The following is an 18194-nucleotide window of genomic DNA, read 5'->3' as shown; positions in this document are numbered from 1 at the left end:
ACACTGTCAGACAGCAAGCTTCTGCTGAGATAAAGACCACGACCTCCAGGGTTGGTCTTACTGAAGTTTTGAAGAACCATCAATTGAGGAATGTTGATGTTCAACATTTAATCCTTTCACAGTCTGAACGTTTTTATTCTTTTGATTATACATTCACTCATTCAACAAATACTTACTTAGCACTTATACATGACTCCTACATACCAAGTATTGTTCTGGGCATTGAAGATATAGCATTGAATACAGTGGGCCCTCATATCCACAGATTCAACCAACTACACCTTGAAAATATTCAAGAAAATAAAAATAAAAAATGACAATAAAACAATAAAAATAATACAAGTAAACAAATCAGTATATCAACTATTCACAAAACATTTATATTGTATTAGGCATTTTAAGTAATCTAGAGATGATTTAAAGTGTATGGGAGGATGTGTATATGTTATATGCAAACACTATGCCATTTTACATCAGGGACTTGAGTATTTGTGGATTTTGGCATCAGCAGCGGATTGGGGGTGGGGAGGTTGTCCTGGAACCAATGCCCTGCAGATTCAGAGGGATAACTGAACTAAAGATGCTATACCTGCCCCATGGGGGGAGAGAGAAACAAAGAAAATAATTTCAGGTTGTGACAAGTGCTATGAAGACAGTACAAGAGGTGATGTGATAGAGCAAAATGGAGAAGCATTACTTTATATTTGGGGGTCATGGAAGGTTTCTCTGAAAAGGTAATGTCTGTGCTGACATCTGAATGAGAAAGAAGAATCAGCTGTGAAAAAGTAGGGCATTGTGGGTGAAAGAACAGCAGGTGCAAAGGCCCTGAGGTAGGATTGTGCTTGATGTGTTCTAGGAGCAGTAAGAAGGACACCATGGCTGGGACATGGTGAGCAAAGGACAACTCAATGGAAGAGCAGATCAGAAAGTAGGCAGGGGCTGGAATGTGGAGGGCCATCTTGGCCAGGTGTGGCAGCCAGGAGGTGTGTGCTGAGATCACTCCTCAAGAGTGAACCTGCCACAAGGTATAATGTCAACCAACAGCCTCCAGCAGCAGCCCCTGTGGGACTGACCAGTGTTCAGACTGAAGACACGCTCTTCCTGGAAGCTCCAGCCAGTGACTGAACATGGTGGGAAGAGCAGGGCGTGGCCATTTTGGCTCAATACACAACTCCTTTAACAAGCAGTCTTTCCTCTGGAGCTCCCAGTTAAGCTGGCCTTGACTTTCTCAGTGCAGCACCAGACTCAGAGGATTTTCCTCCCTGTGCTTCCTGCTTCACTCCTCCACAGGTATCAGACTAGTATTCAGCCTGGAGGCTTTTTCTGCCTCCTCCTTCCCATTCTCTATTCCCTTTGGTTTTCGCAGGTGTTACCACCTATAGCTCTCCTGAATTTCTCATGATATCTTGGCATCTCTTTTGCAGAGGAACCACACTGTCATAGTTGGTATTGGGGGTGGTCTGAGAAAGCTGGTGGTAAGGTGGAGTTTTGGGACTGGGTCACCCACTGCCTGGCTACCAATGAAGACCCCCATCTTGAGTGTTATGTGGGGTATAGATAGTCCCTGACACAAGGTGGCAGCCCAACTGCTAAAAATTTTACTGGCGGTGACTTGGGAAATGTCCAGGTGGAAAGGAATGTCTGTGCCAGCATGATGATTCAGGAATTTGAAAAGTATAAAGGGACAAAGCATACAAGGATAATGGAATTGGCCGGTTACTACCAAGTTACATTGACCTCCCCTACAGAAGGATAATAAGAAACTGAGGGCAGTTAACAAAGCTAAAACTAAGCGTGAGAGCCAGAGGGACTCTCTGGTAGCTTGCAGAGAGGCTTTCATCTCTTGCTGTGGAAAAGCAGACCCAGCTGAGCTGCAGAATGACAAGCTAATTATTAGAACCCAGAGCTCCAGAGATGTTTGGATGCTCAGTCAAGGTAGGTCTCCTATGTAAAGTCAGGTCTGGTTGAAAAAATCTGGCACCTGAAAAGTGACACAGGGACATCTAGGTGGATGCCCCTGAGAAATGTGGCTCCGCAGACTCCCCTGGGCCCTTAGAGAGAGCCTGCAGAGATGACCTCCCTACTGAGAACTAGCAGTTCCCTCGTCTAAGAAGATACTGACTGATACTGCAGAGGCCTTTTGCTCAAAAAGCGACAGGCTCTCTACCTTTCTCTCTCCAGGAGCTGCCCCCACATCCTCCCATGGCTGCCGGGTTATAACCAGGGTCAAATCTCAGTATAATCTGGCTGAAGATATGCTGGACCTGATAAAGGAAAAAGAGTTTTACTCTAAAGGAGATACAAAAATGATCTACATTGTGGAGAAATTGGACCCCTCATACATTGCTGAAGGGAATGTAAAATGGTGCAGCTGCCAGTGTGACAGTTCCTCAAAAGGTTAAACATAGTTACCATATGACCCAGCAATCCCACTCCTAGTACCTACCCCAAGAGAAGTGAAAACATATGTCCACACAAAACTTGTACAAGAATGTTCATAGCAACATTATTCATTGTAGCCAAACAGTGGAACCAAATGTCCAACTGATGAGTAGATAAAGTTTCAAGCTGTCTTTTCTGCTCCAGGAGCCTCAGCCAGCACTACTGTTGGGAGTTTGCACAATGCCTGATTCACGGTCTCATATTCGCATATAACATAGCATCTGAACAGCGTACCCACCTCATAGTGAAGGGGGTGCCAGGGTAGGTCACAGGATCCAACAGTCTTATCCTGTCCCATTCCAACCAGAAGCAGCTGACCTCATTAAGGGTAGGAATGGCTTACTGAAGGTACAGCTGAAATGCCAGCTTGGACATGATTCTCTGCAAGGATAGGGCAATCGATAAGGATGCAGTATATGCATTCAATCAGAGATGTCTATATGGCACTGTGTCCCCAAGTAGGAAGAATACGTGAGTTTGGGAACCAAGGGGTGGAAGTAGAAGTGGCCTCACATATTATCACTCCCACTGACCCACTGGGGACATTGTTCTGCCCATTCCTGTAACTCTGGGCTCTGTAGAGCTGAAGGTCCTGATGGACACAGCAAGGGTCCCATTGAACTACAAGCTATGGCTGCCATCAGGGCATTTTGGACTCCCTATGTTCAGGGACCAGTAGGCAAGAAGAGAAGCCTCTAACTTGGTAGGGAAATTGACCCTACTGAGCAGGAGAGTGTCAGGTGTCTTCTCAAAACTGTGCAATGGCACTGACTTTCACTTACAGCAAAAGTTTACCAGATCCTACATAATCTGGCCCTCTGTTACCTTTATGATCTCCCTTCCTTTTGCTCTCCCCTTTGCTCACTCCACTGTTCCACACTGGCCTCCTTGCTGTTCAGTAAACACACAAGGCACTTCTAGGACGAGGGTTTTTCATCCAGCTTCATTAGATAGAAGGAAAGACCACAAATGCAGAAGGACCTCAAATGGGAGATTGAGGGTGGGAGAAGTTCTAGCTAACTGTCCCAATTTGTACAGAGATGATTGCTGAGTTGTAATCATCTTATCTCAGCACAGGCCTCCTTACCTAGGAATTTCTCATCAATACTTTCCACTTACTCATTGATTAGTGACCAAAAATGAATTATATAATGGATCGAGAAAGAAGACAGCTCTTTCTGGAGAGCAAAGTTCCATCTCTGATAATAATTACTAAAAATAGAAAACTTTGTTTTGAGATATGTTAAATGTCAGGTTCTAAGCTATGCCTTTTACATACTCCATCTGATTTAATCCTCATAAAATCTCTGAGAAACAGGTATTATTATCCCTATCTCACACATGAAGAAATAGAGGCTCAGAAAGATGAAGCAATTTGCATAGGTCATAGTTCTTGTAAGTGGCCAGCTTTAAACACAGCTCTTTCTGAGTCTAAGATCTGTATTATTTTCTGAACAGTTTGCTTCTCTTTAAGAGAAAGGTAATAATTCCTGGCAATCATTCATTCATTTAGCCATGAATTTAGTAAATGTTCACACTGGGTGCTTATTACGTGCCAGGTCTTTGCCTGATTTTGCCAATACAGTGGTGAACAAATAGGCAAGATCCTTACCTTCATGGACTTGACAGCCTGATGGTGCAGCAGGACCACAAATCTAAGGAGTTCAGGTCCCTGAAGGGCAGCTGATACAGCATGTGCCAAGACTGACCTTTTGAAAGAGACAAAGATGATCTTTGACCTAGACCCTGGCATATATATGAGAGTACTTCAAAAAGTTCATGGAAAAACAGAATTAAGAAATAATACAACTCTTTCCATGAACTTTTTGAAGACCCCCCACCCCCATATTGTGCACAGTACATACATGAGGCTAGAAGCATTAACCTTTTAGCTTCATCAATTGTGAAATGGGTACAGTGGTTGTGATCTCAAATGAGAAAATGTGTAAAAGCTCTTGGCAAACTGTAAAATAGTCAACAAGGAGGAAAGGACTTTTCTTTATATTAAAAAATTTCAACATGTACTAAAATAGAGAGAATAGTACAATAAACACCCAGATACCATCAACCACCTATGGTTATCACCTCTTGGCCAGTCATATTGCATCTTTAGCCACCTCTCCATTACCCATTTTTTGTGAAGCAAATCCTTGACAGCATATCTTTTTATCCATATATATTTTTCAATATATATACCTCGAAGAAAGGGATTCTTTTAAAGAAAAACATAGCCACAAATACCATTATCATTATTAAACACCTAAAACAAAATGTATAGTAATTCTTTAACTTTATCAAAAAATCATAATTTGATTTAGTAGTCAAATTTTCCTGATTATCTCAAGAATTTTGAAATCAATAGGTTTGAATCAGTATTTAGATGAAGTTCAAATATTGCAGTTGGTTGCTATATCATTTTTAACGCATAAGTTCCCCCTTCATCTTTTGTTTTTGTTTTGCATTTTGTTTGCTGACGAAACCATAGAAAACTGGTTCTTAACCTTTAGTGTGCATTAGAATAATCTGGAGGCTTGTTAAAACATAGATTGTTGTGTCCTGTCCCCAGAGATTCTGATTCAGTATTGCATTTCCACCAAGTTCCTAGGTAATGCTGATGCTGCTAGTCTGAGACAACACTTTGAGAATCACTGTTGCACACACCCCACGGTCTGGATTTTCCTGATTGTATCCCTTGGTGAAGTGTCCTTCAACATGTTCATCTTCCTCTCTATTTTCTGTCAAGGGAAACATCTAATTGTGTAGAGTACAGGATAATGGTTAAAATTCAGGGTTTGAAGTTAGATTCCCTGGGTTTAAATCTCGCTTTTGACACCATGTGACCTTGGACACTTAATTGCTCTGTGAACTCAATATTACAAATGATATTATTATTAACAATGATAATATATTAATAATAATAATATTATTAATGATAATATTAATTGGTCACTTAATTTCTCTGTGAACTCAATATTGCAGGGTCATTGTGAAAATTAAATGAGATTTTTAAAAAGTGAAGTGCTTACTGAAAGCATTTGGGCAAGTAGCAAATGCTCAATAAATTTGGTTATTTTTCAACCAAGACATCATAAAGGGACACGTGGTCTGTAGAAGGTCTTGAGTTTTGGATGGTGGTGGTGTATTTTGCTGCGTTTTGATATCAGCAGAGCCAGGAAGGAGCGCTCCAAAAAAGTACCTGAAAAAGGGTGGAGAGCAGCTCTCCGGGCCACTTTCTAAGTCAGCCCAAGGTTCGGCCCCTTTAAGGAGACGGACGCACATGATCCAACGGGTCACATGGCTCGCGGTACAACATGGCTGCGCCCGCGGTAGGCCCGGCTCGTGGGTACCGTTCCGGGCTCCGTCACGTCTTCTTGCTGCCGCTGCTCTTGCTACTCTGCGGGGCGGCGGGGAGCAAGGAGGCCGGGACCGGTGCAGGCACGGCGCCCCTCACGGGCTCGTGCGGCTGCGGCACGCCCCAGCGGCCCGGGGCCCATGGCAGTTCGGCGGCCGCACACCGATACTCGCGGGAGGCGAACGCCCCGAGCCCGCTTTCAGGAGAGCGGCCGCTCGTGCCCACTAAGGTTCTGCCTCGATTCTCCGGAGGCGGGTGGGGGCTGCCGGGTTGTAGACGGGGTTGGGAAGGACAGGGCAAGGGTTTGGCAGGAAGGCAAGTGAAGGTCATAACCACACCCCACGTCGCGCACCTGCTGATCCCGTTTGACGAGGACTCCTTCCCCCCTCCTCTCCCGGAAGACGAGCTGCGTCTTAGGTCCTCGCATAATTGAGCTTAAGAAATTGGTTTGAGTACTGTCGTTCTTTCCTTGTCTCTTACCTCCTACTTCCTTCTCCCACCTCCCTGTCCTCTTGATGAGGATCTCAGAATTTTAAGTCAGACAGATTTAGGTTTAAATCTTGGGTTTTTCTCATTAACTGTGATGGAATCAGGATACCGGGTTTCAGTGTCTCCAACATTGTCGTATACTTACCTGTAGTCTCTTCCAGTAGACACTGCTTCTTGAGGACAAGGACTTGTCTTATTTATGCTGCTATCCTTAGCATTCTAGCACATATGAAGGATTAAGTCATCTGTAGTTACTTTAGTACTTTTATTTGTCTGTATCTTGCACAATGCCTGGCTGTACTAGGTGCTGGGATATATAAATAATAGCAATTAACAACAACTGTTACTTCGTTCGTTCTGTCTGCCAGGTGCTTTGCATATTTGTGGAAACAACTTAGAAGCCAGGGCTTCTGACTCCTAAACTAGTTTTCCTTTCTGTGTACCTAGTACACTCTTCTTTTTCCATCCCACTTTTCTTTCCTCAAAGTTAATTCTGACCGATGTTCAGGATTTAGGTGAGAGCTTATGTCCGCCTCAGGTCTTACCTAACTCTCTCCCCTCCCCCCCCTTCAGTAGTTCCATATGTTGCCACGGGAGTATGTAGTTACTCTGGCATAACAATTATTAAAGAGGCTTGTCTGCCAGTATCTCTCCCATACTAGGCTGTGTGGATGGCAGGAGTCAGGACCATGATTTAGTCTCTCTGGTATAGACTGTAGGAAGTTCATAGCTGGGTTGCTGATTATTTCTCAATCCTGTGTAATTTTTTTTTGCCTTTTAAAGTTTTCCTATTATTCCTCAGAGGATGCCCTGCGTTATGAATGTTTATCATTTGTGTGGTGAGGAATCCTGGTTACTATTGTAGTGTGTATTGGCCATACTTGATTTTAATTCCTGTGTAACTTGCATGATAATTCATAATCAAACTCTCCCTTTGTCTAAGGAGAAAGACCTGTATCTGTTTATCTACTTTGTAACTAACAGGGCGGCTATCTTATTTGCATATACACATTGACCTGTCTCAAGATTTTGCCTAGAACCTTCTGTCCAGTACTGAACATTCCTCATTTTCTGGAACCCATCTTCCTGTGGGTTCCAGAATGGGATGTGGGCGCAGCATCTTTTGAATTGCATTTATAAGATACACATTTTTCATACCTATAGAATGGTTTTGTGCCCTGACTGGATACTGTATGGGTCATCTTTGGCCACTTCTTGTATTCACTTTTTATACTGTTTGGAGACATCCCCAGCTATTAATAAATTTGTAGTTGATGAGAACACAACCCACAAACCTTCATGGACTCTTAATGATTGAACCTGAAGTAGCTTTTTATTAAGAAATGACTTCACAGGAGGCACTTCTTCACTTCTCTTTATTCCTTGGTTTCATATGTTTTTAGTTTATGTGCAGGTGACCTTGGTCTAATTCTGACCCTTAGCCATTATTCTAAATTCAGGATGTCTAATATTGCAGGAGAAGTAAATGGTCACAGTGGTAGTTCTACTTTTTTTTTTTCTCTTTGTTTTCTGTTTATTTGGTTTAATTCAACAGATGTTTATTTGGCACACATGTGAGACTCTGTTGTATGTGCTGGGCATATAGAAAAGAAAAAGACCTAGGCTCTACCGTCATGGCATTTACACTCCGATACGTTATTTTTCTCTCTCTCTCTCTCTCTGTCTCTGTATCTCTCCGTCTGTCCCTCTGTCTCTCTGTCTCTTTCTTTCTCTGTCTGTCTGTCTCTCTCACACACACACTCACGTGTAAGCATCATTTTTCTATAGTGATAATACTATAGGAGGAATATGTACAGAGTACTTGGAGCAGAAGAATTCATTCTTCCTGGATATGTCAACAAGTGCCTCAAAGAAAAGGTCACATTTGGGCTAGGCATTGGAGATTAGATTGAAGGATAGTCCAAGAAGGAGAATAGCATCGGCCTATGGCACATTGTGGAAGTGTATGATGTATTCTGGGAAATGTAAGTGACGTAAGGTTTTCTGGGAGTGATATTTTTCACACTTTTTAATGTAACATTTTTTAGGTGTGAGTCTTTTTTTTGTATTTTAATTCATTTAAGGGGCACTTGGCATAAAGTGCTCAAAGAAGTAAACAGCACTGGGCCTTATCCTCAGGGAATTTACAGTTTCACTGGAAAGTTATGGCAATAGGAATCGTCTAGGAAATAATATAGATGTATTAAAATTTGACTTAAATTCTTTCTTGTTAAGAAATACACAATTCTTACTGAGAAAATTATACTAACAATTTTCTACACAGTTTATTATCCTGTAACAAGGTAACAATATGTTTTAATCTCTGTGTATTTTTTAGAAGAGTTGTTTGAAAAGGCATTTAGGAGCATAGGATTCTAAAATTGTATGTGGCCTGTCTGTATGTGCAGATAAAGTCAGTCTTGATTTCCTGTTTGAGGATGTTTCTGCTTGGGTAATGCTTTCCTGGGCATCAAGTCATAGTTGAATGCCATCTCTTCTATGAAACCTTTCTTCCAGGAAGTAGTTTTTCTATCTGAATCCCTGTAGAATTTTTTATTGTCTGATGGCTACTTATATATTTTTTTCATCGTCTGATATTCCATTCTACATTGGAAGCATTTTTAAACCTGTTGTAATCTCTATACCTCACAAGTGCCTTACACATTTTAGGCATTCTGTAGCAATTCTTGAATAATCTGTTGCCTTTTTTGGTGGATACAACTTTGAGAAACTGCCTTGGGAATAAAGGATGTCAGATTACTATTTAAAGAAAACTTTCTGAAATATTTTTTTTTTTCTGTATTCATCCTCCCAAGAATCCTGTGAGATATATTATCTCCCAGTTTACGGGTGAAGCAATTGAGGCTTAATAAAATCACAAATCTACGGACTGGAAGGAACTCTGAATGTCATTCTATCTATGATTAATGTCTGTGGCAGCAGTATAAATAGATAAGCCCTGAATAGACAGAGAAGGCAGCAGTTTGTGGACAAAACGGGAGAGTATGTTTCTCTTCTTATTCACCTGGCTTTCTCCAGACACTTTCTCTTTTTATGTTAGGTGTGAGGAGTGGAAAGAAGAACAAGGGAGAAGAGCTACACAGAAGAGTCACGTATGAGCTTAATTCATTTTTGTGTACAAGACAAAGATCTTACAGTAGTGAGTCGGGGGGGGGAAGACAATTAGAACTGACTTATGCAGGAAAAAGTGTGGGAGGGGACACTTATGGGGTCTCATAGTTGGGAAGTTCAAGAGTAGATATGGCCTCAGATGTAGCTGGATCCAGGGCCTCAGGCAGCAGCATCTCCAGGCCTCTCTTTGGCTGTCTTGGTTCTTCTTTCTTCTCTGGCCCCATTGTTAGGTAATGTCTCGTCTCCTACTGATAAAATACCTAGAAAAGAAAAAGTTCCCCTTTCCAGGTAGCACCAGCAAAAATTCTAAGATGAACTTGGATTTGAACATGGAGTCTGTCCCTCAAAAAAGATTGCCATGATTGGCCAGGACTGAGGAATGGGAGGTGAGGTAGAGTCATCCAGCTCCACCTGGGCCACATGGAGAGTTCAGGAAGTGGTTTTGAAAGGGACTTTAGATGCTGTTATAAGAAGTAGGGGGAATGGGTGCTGGGCGGACCAAAATAGCAGATGCTCACTGCACTTGGCCTGAGTGTGTAACTCAAATATAGTTCTATTCTAATGAGTAATTGAGTCATTTTTGACTTCACTTATGCATCTGGCTTGAGTGGCAGTGGCAGAAGCTGTGGTGTGATGGATGGAGTTTTTAACTTGCATTCAGACTCCAGGAGGAGTGCATTGTTTGCATCAGGACCTTCAATGAAGACTTGGTACAAATGCTTCTTTTTATTTGGCTTGGAGTCCTACTGAGTGAGATACCTGGTGCTCTGGATTTCATTGGAATGGCATTTTACATTTGTAGGATAGAAAACTTCACTTCATTAGTGTAAATTAGAAACTATGATCTGCTCAGAGCATTGCAGGCTATTTTTATCTATAGCCTCCAGAATGGAAACTTGACTTTTTCAGCGCTGGCTCTCTGATGGTTATTAAGTGAAGATAAAAACTAGGCCAGGAGTCCACAGTGGAAGTCGTGATTGTATTAGCATTGTTGGTTCTCACCTTGAGGGAGAAGAGGATGAAAAAAATTAGGTAATTGTAAAAATTCGTTAGGTACAATGGGTACAGCTTCCTGTGGGCCTGTCTTTGAGCTGAAGGATGAACAACTCTTCTTATAGCAAGACCTACTTGTTTGCTGTGTGAAAACTTTTTTTTTCTTTAAGTCCTTTATGAAATATTTTATTAGATCCTTTTTATAATTATTTTAAGACTGTTCTTGAAACTTTTATCTGAATTCTACATTTTTATATGTCTTTGTAGAGCTGCTTAGAATTCTAACTTCTCTTCTAGGCCTGGGGAATATTGTGTCTTAGACACTTACAGAATAGTGAGAATAATGCATAAACCTAGTCAGTCCTTGAACTGAGCCTATTAGACAGGTTTCACTGCAATACACACATGTTATTTGTGTCCGGGACTGTTGTAAATTAAATAGAACCTTTATAATTAAAATTATGTATAATTCAAATTATGAATTCCTTATTATATTCTTGGTCTTATTCAGTCAGGAAAGATTTTTTGAGTGTTTACCGTGGACCATGGACCATGCTAGGCACTGGGGATATAGAAATAAATTTATTTCTGGTCCCCAAGGATCTAGGGAAGATGGAAAAACGTAATTCAGATACTATGTGTGTATCAGTAGTTAGGATAGGTAGAGGTATTGATCAGAGGAACACAAATGAGGGACACATGACCCAGTCAGGGGAGGGATGTGCAGGCAGGAAAAGCTTCCTGGAGGAGGTGATCCTTGAACAATGATGTCATTTACAGAGAGACAATGTGGCTTATGGACGTGCAGATGCAGAACAGTTTAAGAGAGATCGTGAGAGATTAGGTTTTTGTGTTTAGATATTTTACCCTGAAAGGTGATGGGAATTCCTGAAGAATTTAAGTAGAAAAGTGGTAGGATCAGATTAACACTTTATTTTATTTTCTTTAATAAATGGTATATTTAAATGGTTCAAAAATTTAAAAAATAGTACAGAAATGTGTGTAGTGAAAAACTTTCCACTTACCTAATAAACTTCCTCTCAGATAACCACTACATGCATTTCTTTTATATTTTCTCAGAGCTGTGTTCTGCAAATATAAGCAAATATAAAAGTAAGTGAATTTGTGGTCCTGCTCAACCTCAGTTTTTTCGCACAAATGACAGCACGCTATTTCTACTGTTATGGATCTTGCTTTGTTCACGTTCCTTTTTATCTTGGCAAGATCTTAACACATCAGTGTATTAAAAGCTTCTTTTTTCTCCCTCTTCTTTTTTTTTTTTTTTAGATTCTGCATCTGAGTGAGGTCACATGGTATTTGTGTTTCTGTGCCTGGCTTGGCTTACTTCACTTAACATAATGACCTCCAACTCCATTCATGTTGCTGCAAATGACAGGATTTCATTCTTTGTTATGGCTGAATTGTATTCCATTGTGTAGATATACTATACTTTAAAAATCCATTCATCTTTTGTTTGACACTTAGGTTGATTCCCTATCTTGGCTATTGTAAATTGTGCTGCAATGAACATGGGCCTGCAGATATTTCTTTGCCATACTGACTTCATTTCCTTTGGGTACATACCCAGTAATGGGATTACTGGATCTTATGATAGTTATGTTTTTAATTTTTTGAGGAACTCCCATGCTGTTTTCCATGATGGCTGTGCTAGTTTACACTCCCACCAAGAGTGTGTATGTGTTACCTTTTCTATACATCTTTGCCAACATAATTTATTTTTAAAATTTTATTTTTAATTAACAAATAATATATTCATGGAGTACAGTGTGATATTTTCATGTACGTTTACATTATGGAATGGTTAAATCAAGCTAATTAACAAATCTATCAGCTCACATACTTTTTTTTGGTGGTGAAAACATTTAAAATCGACTCCTTTAGTAATGTTGAAATATGCAATGCATTGTTACTTATTATAGTCACCACTCTGTGCAATAGTTTACTAAAATTTATTCCTCCTAACTGAAATTTTGTATCCTTTGATCAGCCATCACCCCTTTACCCATTCACCCCTTTCCCTGGCCTCTGGTAACCACCATTCTACTCTCTACTTTTTATGCATTCAACTTTTTTAGATTCCACATATGAGATCATGTGGTATTTGTCTTTCTGTATCTGTGTTATGCTGAATAGTATTCTATTGTGAATACTATTTTATAATACCACATTTTCTTTATCCATTCATCAGATGATGGGCACCTAGGTTGCTTCTATATCTTAGCTCTTGTCAATAATGCTGCAGTGAACATGGGAGTGCAGATATCTCTTCAGCATAGTGATTTCATTTCCTTTGGATATATATCCACAAGTGGGATAGCTGGATCATATGGTAATTCTATTTTTAGTTTTCTGAGGAGACTCCATAGTCTTTTCCATAATGTCTGTGTTATTTCACATTCCCACCAACAGTGCACAAGGGTTCTCTTTTCTTGATACCCTTCCCAACACTTATCTATCATCCTTTTGGTAATAGCCATTCTAACAGGTATAAAGTGATATCTCATTGTGGTTTTAACTTGCATTTCCCCGATGATTACTGATAATGAACATTTTTTTCATATATTTGTTGGCCACTATATGTCTTCTTTTGAGAAATGTCTGTTCAGGTCCTTTGCCCATTTTTTAATCGCGTTCTTTGTTTTCTTGCTATTGATTTGTTTGAGTTCCTTATATATTTTGGATGTTAATCTTTTATCAGATGTATGGTTTGCAAATATTTTCTCCCAATCCATGGTTGTCTCTTCACTCTATTGTTTGCTGTGCAGAAGTGTTTTAGTTTAGTGTAATCTCATTTGTTTATTTTTGCTTTTGTCACCTGTGCTTTTGGGGCCACATCCAACACATCTTTTCCCAAGCCAGTGTCATGGAGCATTTCCCCAATGTTTTCTTCTAGTAGATTTACAATTTCAGATCTTACATTTAGGTTTTTCATCCATTTTGAGTTGATTCTATACATTTTGGTAGATAATGGTCCAATTTTACTCTTCCGCATGTGGATATTCAGTTGTCCTAACACATTTATTGAAAAGACTATTCTTTCTCCATTGTGTGTTCTTGGTACCTTTGTCAAAAATCAATTGATGGGAAGTGTGTGGGTTTATTTCTGGGCTTCTATCCTATTCTGCTGGTTGGAGTGTCTTTTTTTAATTTCAGTACCATGCTGTTTTGATTACTATAGGTTTGTAGTATATTTTGAAGTCAGGTGGTGTAATACCTTCAGCTTTTTTTTTTTTTTTTTTTTTCTCAAGATTGCTTTGGCTATTCAGGGTCTTTTCTGGTTCCTTGTGAATTTTTGGATTATTTTTTCTAATTTTGTGAAAAAATGACTTTGGAATTTTGATAGGGATTGCATTGAATCTATAGATTGTTTTGGGTCGTAGGGACATTTTAACAACATTTAATCTTCCAATCTACGAACATGGGATACCTTTCCATTTATTTGTGTTGTCTATTTGTTTCTTTTTGTTGCTGTTATTGGCTGGCCAGTATAGGGACTGAACCCTGGACCTTGGTGTTATCGGCACCATGCTCTAACCAACTGAGTTAACTGGCCAGCCCTTGTATTGTCTACTGTTTCTTTCATCAGCATGTTATAGTTTTAAGTATACAGATCTTTCAACTCCTTGGTTAAATTTATTCCTAAGTATTTTTTTTTTTTGATGCTATTACAAATGGGATTTATTTCTTAATTTCTTTTCAGATAGTGTAAACAAAGGCTACTGATTTTTGCATGTTGATTTTTGTGTTCTGCAATGTTACTGAATTTATTTATCATTACCAGTTCTAATAGTTTTTTGGTGGATTCTTTAGGGTTTTCTCTATATACGATTATGTCAGCAGAGGCCATTTTACTTCTCCCTTTTCTGTTTGGATGTCTTTTTATTTCTTTTTCTTTCCTAATTGCTCTGGCTAATACTTTCAGTACTATGTTGAATAGAAGTTATGAGAGTGGGCATCCTTCTTGTGTTTCAACTTTTCACTGTTGAGTATGATGTTAGCTGTGGACTTTTCATATATGGCCTTTATTGTGTTGAGGTACATTTATTTGAAGCCTAATTTGTTGAGAATTTTTATCATGAAAGGATGTCAACCTTTGTGAAATGCTTTTCCTGCAAATTCCTAAGCTGCTGAGAAGTCTACAAATTGACTTTTCATTCTCATGGTTTGAAAGTAAGACATTTGTGTCTGCAAAGCATGTATTTCTGAGAGATGGCATGATCGAGAGCCTGTGTTTTTTGTTTCGAGAGCCTGTGCTTTTTGTTTTAATTGTTGTATAATTTACATACCATACAATTCACTCTTTTAAAGTATACAAGTCAGTGGTTAGTGTAGACATGAGATATCATAATCACCATCACTGTCTAATTCCAGAACACCACATATTGTTTATCTGCTCATCAGTTGATGGACCGTTTAGGTTGTTTCCACATTTTAGCTGTTATGAATAATGCTGCTGTGAACATTTGCATACAAGTGTTTGCAGGGACATATATTTTTATTTCTCTTGGTTTTATACCTAGGAGTGGAATTGCAGGATCCTATGTTCCCTCTTTGTTTAGCTTCTTGTTGAACTGATAGATTTTTCCAGATTGGCTGCACCATTTTACATTCCCAGCAGCGACATATGAGGATTCCAATTTCCCCACATTCTCATCAACACTTGTTATTATCTGTCTTTTTTGTTACAGTCATGCTAATGGTGTGAGGTTTAATCTTATCGTAGTTTTGATTTACATTTCCCTAATTACTCATGATGTTGAGTATGGGCCTGCAGTTTTCAACTGAAAAATTTCAGTGTGAGCTTCAGACCCTGTTCTCAGTGTTGGGAATACAATTGTGAACAAGACAGCTCCAGGCACTGCCCTCTTGGAGTTTAGAGTTCAAGTGTGAAGGTAATTAGGAACAATGTAATTGCAGTTAGGGTTTTAGTAAGGAATTATGCAAGACATAGTCCCTTAGTAAACTTTTCAGATTTTCTATTTCAGTGATTTTAGTCTTTTCCATTGTCATTGGTAGCCAAAATTCATGCAGTGGGTATTTAAAGATATTGTGTATGAAATTTTTATATTTGCTTTTAAAAATAATTCAAAGAAACAAGAGTATGTTAAAGAGGAAAAAATGTATAAAGAAAGCAGTGGGATGTTCTCCCTGCCTCTGCACTACAACCATTAGCAGCTTGGGTATCTGTTATTCCAGATCTGTTTCCATCGCATTTACAAATTTGTATCATGGAGTTTTGACTAAAGAGATTACATTCCTAAAGAATTTTCACTTCTTTTTGTGACTAATGATTCACCTGCCTTGGGATATGGAGTGATTTTACTAATTTTACAGTTTTTTTCTGTTGTGAGGTTTTATGGACTATTGGGTGATAACTGTGTGCTAGGAATTTCACACCTCACACAGGTACACTTTAGCCATGATGCATGACTTCCTATGTTTTGCCTTTCACTGCAGATGGTTCCCATCCCTGCTGGAGTGTTTATAATGGGCACAGATGATCCTCAGATAAAACAGGATGGAGAAGCACCTGCGAGGAGAGTTGCTATTGATGCCTTTTACATGGATGCCTATGAAGTCAGTAATGCTGAATTTGAGAAGTTTGTGAACTCAACTGGCTATTTGACAGAGGTAATAGGATTGGGGATAGAGGGAGACTTGTTCTTTTTCAGAACTTTTAAGAATGCTCTTATAATAACTCATGTTGACTGCCCGTTTTTACTATGGGCTCAGCACTGTGCTAAGCACTTTATATATATTTCATTTAATTTCTCACAGCAAGTCCATGAGGCATATTATTTTTCAGGTAGCAAACTGAGGAGTAGAAAAGTCACACAGCTAGTCAGTGGTGGAGCTGGGATTCAAGCCTGGCCAGGTTTACCCCAGAACCTGTGTGCTTAACCATTGTGCTGTATTGCTTTAATACACCAGAGATGGCCACAGCCCATGGAGGCTTTTTGAGACAACAGATGGCATGTAAAGCAAGGCCACTTATCCTTTTCAATAAGTTGCAGTTGGATGTTTCAGAAGTGCTGTGTCTCTTAGAAGTGATAGATGCAGAGTGCAGCTTCTCGTTTTTGTGGCTTTGTTCCAACGCCATGCTGGCTCACAAGCTCTCCTGTGGCGGTTGCAGGCATTATCCTGTGGTCAGTGAATCACAAAGCAAGGTTCTGAAAGTGGGTGTTTGTCCTAAATAGGAATAGGAAGAGGAAGGTTCTCTAGTTTATGAAAGTTTCTGTGAGTGTCTGAAATATACTTGTTTTGTATACTTCCCATTTTCTCTCATCAAAAAACTTTACCCTTGTCTGCAGTTTGTGGAGTTTCTATTCTTTTTTTAGGCCCCAAACATCTTTTTTTGTTGTTGTTAAAAATATAATTTGAGAATGAATGCTTTAAAGCAAAACAACATTCAAATTTGGTTTTGCATTATCACATTTCTTTGGAGTTTCCTAAAATATACAAAAATGTTTGTAAATCTTTTTTCGTGCATATTTGTAGTAAGCAAAAGTTCTTTTTGTTTCATAAGGATATTCTCAGATCAAGTTTCTCGGTAGACTATTTAATTTAGAAAACTTCTAAGGGAAGGCTTCCCTTAGTCCAGGGTTCTCCATGAAGATTAGATAGAATAAGCAGAATTTAGGGCATTCGGGAAGGTGGATGGGGAAAAATTACATCTGAATATTTACTACCTTCTAACTGAAATTTTGCATTTTCTTCAATTATGATGCAGACAACAAACCGTAGTGGGAGGAGCAGTACCTATGACTTTGTTACCAGTAGAAATCACAGACATTTTTTATTGCATTATTGTTGTTGCAGATATCTTGAAATATTGTTTGCATTCACTCGCACTTTGAAATATAATTATGAGACCTGCCACTAAACCTTATTTAACACATTATTAAAGAGCATATATATTACTATAGCACAAATTTGTTTTGTTATTATTTTGATATAGCTAGTTTTCTTAGCAATCCTGTTGATTTTATTTTATGCATTTAAACATTTTATTCTGAGAAGGAGGTCCTTAAGCTTCACCATGCTGCCAAAGGGATTGTAGGGCACAAAAAGGGTTAAGAATCCTGTCCCATGAAATGTTTCATATTTCTGTGGCACTTTACTGGTTTCTTTTTTGTCTCTCTGACTTCATTTTACATTATACTCCCCTTGCTATTCATCTCTAGCCCTGCTGGTCTTGTTTTTATTCCTTGAAAACTCAACATTGTTTCCCATGTTGGGAGCTTAGCCCATATTTTCCCTCTTCTTGAAATTCATATCCCCTTTACTTGTCCCCCTTTTGCATGGCTGACCCCATCTCATTTTTGAGTCGTCTCTGCTTAAATGCCACTTTCTCAATGAGGCTTCCTCTGTTCACTCTATCAAAGGAGACTTCCTGATACTTTTTTGTTTACAGGGTTAAGTGAAGTTATAATTATTTTCTTCCTTTCTTTGTTTGCCTCGATTTTTGTCTGTGCACCCACACTTAAGCACTATAAAGACAGGGACCATGTCTATCTAATATTGACCTTGTATTCCCTCATTTAGCCCCAAACTGGGCACATGGTAAGTGTTTGATACATGTTTGTTGAATAAGTAAATGGCATAGGTACTTAGGTATGGTGATGTCACAAGGGAATACAGGAAGGAGATCAGGGGTGAAGAAAAGATGATAAGCTCCATCCAGGGAAAGGAATTTGAGGCACTTGTAAGGTCTGAAATATAAGGATCCAGTATGCAGTTAATTTCATCTAGTGAGGACAGGACA

The 18194-nt window shown here is 39.3% G+C and overlaps 1 protein-coding gene across 2 annotated transcripts in view; it reads left to right on the top strand.

The window, feature by feature from the left end:
* Positions 1–5749: 5749 nt before the first annotated feature.
* Positions 5750–18194, top strand: part of SUMF1 (sulfatase modifying factor 1) — an 86350-nt gene continuing 73905 nt past the window's right edge. For both annotated transcript variants that reach the window (XM_063114573.1, XM_063114572.1), the window contains exons 1-2: positions 5750–6023; positions 15887–16060. In XM_063114573.1, the coding sequence (XP_062970643.1) occupies positions 5754–6023; positions 15887–16060 (444 nt within the window). In that variant the 5' untranslated portion in view covers positions 5750–5753. The remainder of the gene's footprint in view (positions 6024–15886; positions 16061–18194) is intronic.

The sequence above is a fragment of the Cynocephalus volans genome, chromosome 11, assembly GCF_027409185.1.
Source record: "Cynocephalus volans isolate mCynVol1 chromosome 11, mCynVol1.pri, whole genome shotgun sequence".
Lineage (NCBI taxonomy): Eukaryota > Metazoa > Chordata > Mammalia > Dermoptera > Cynocephalidae > Cynocephalus > Cynocephalus volans.
This window is presented reverse-complemented; position numbering and strand designations above follow the sequence as displayed.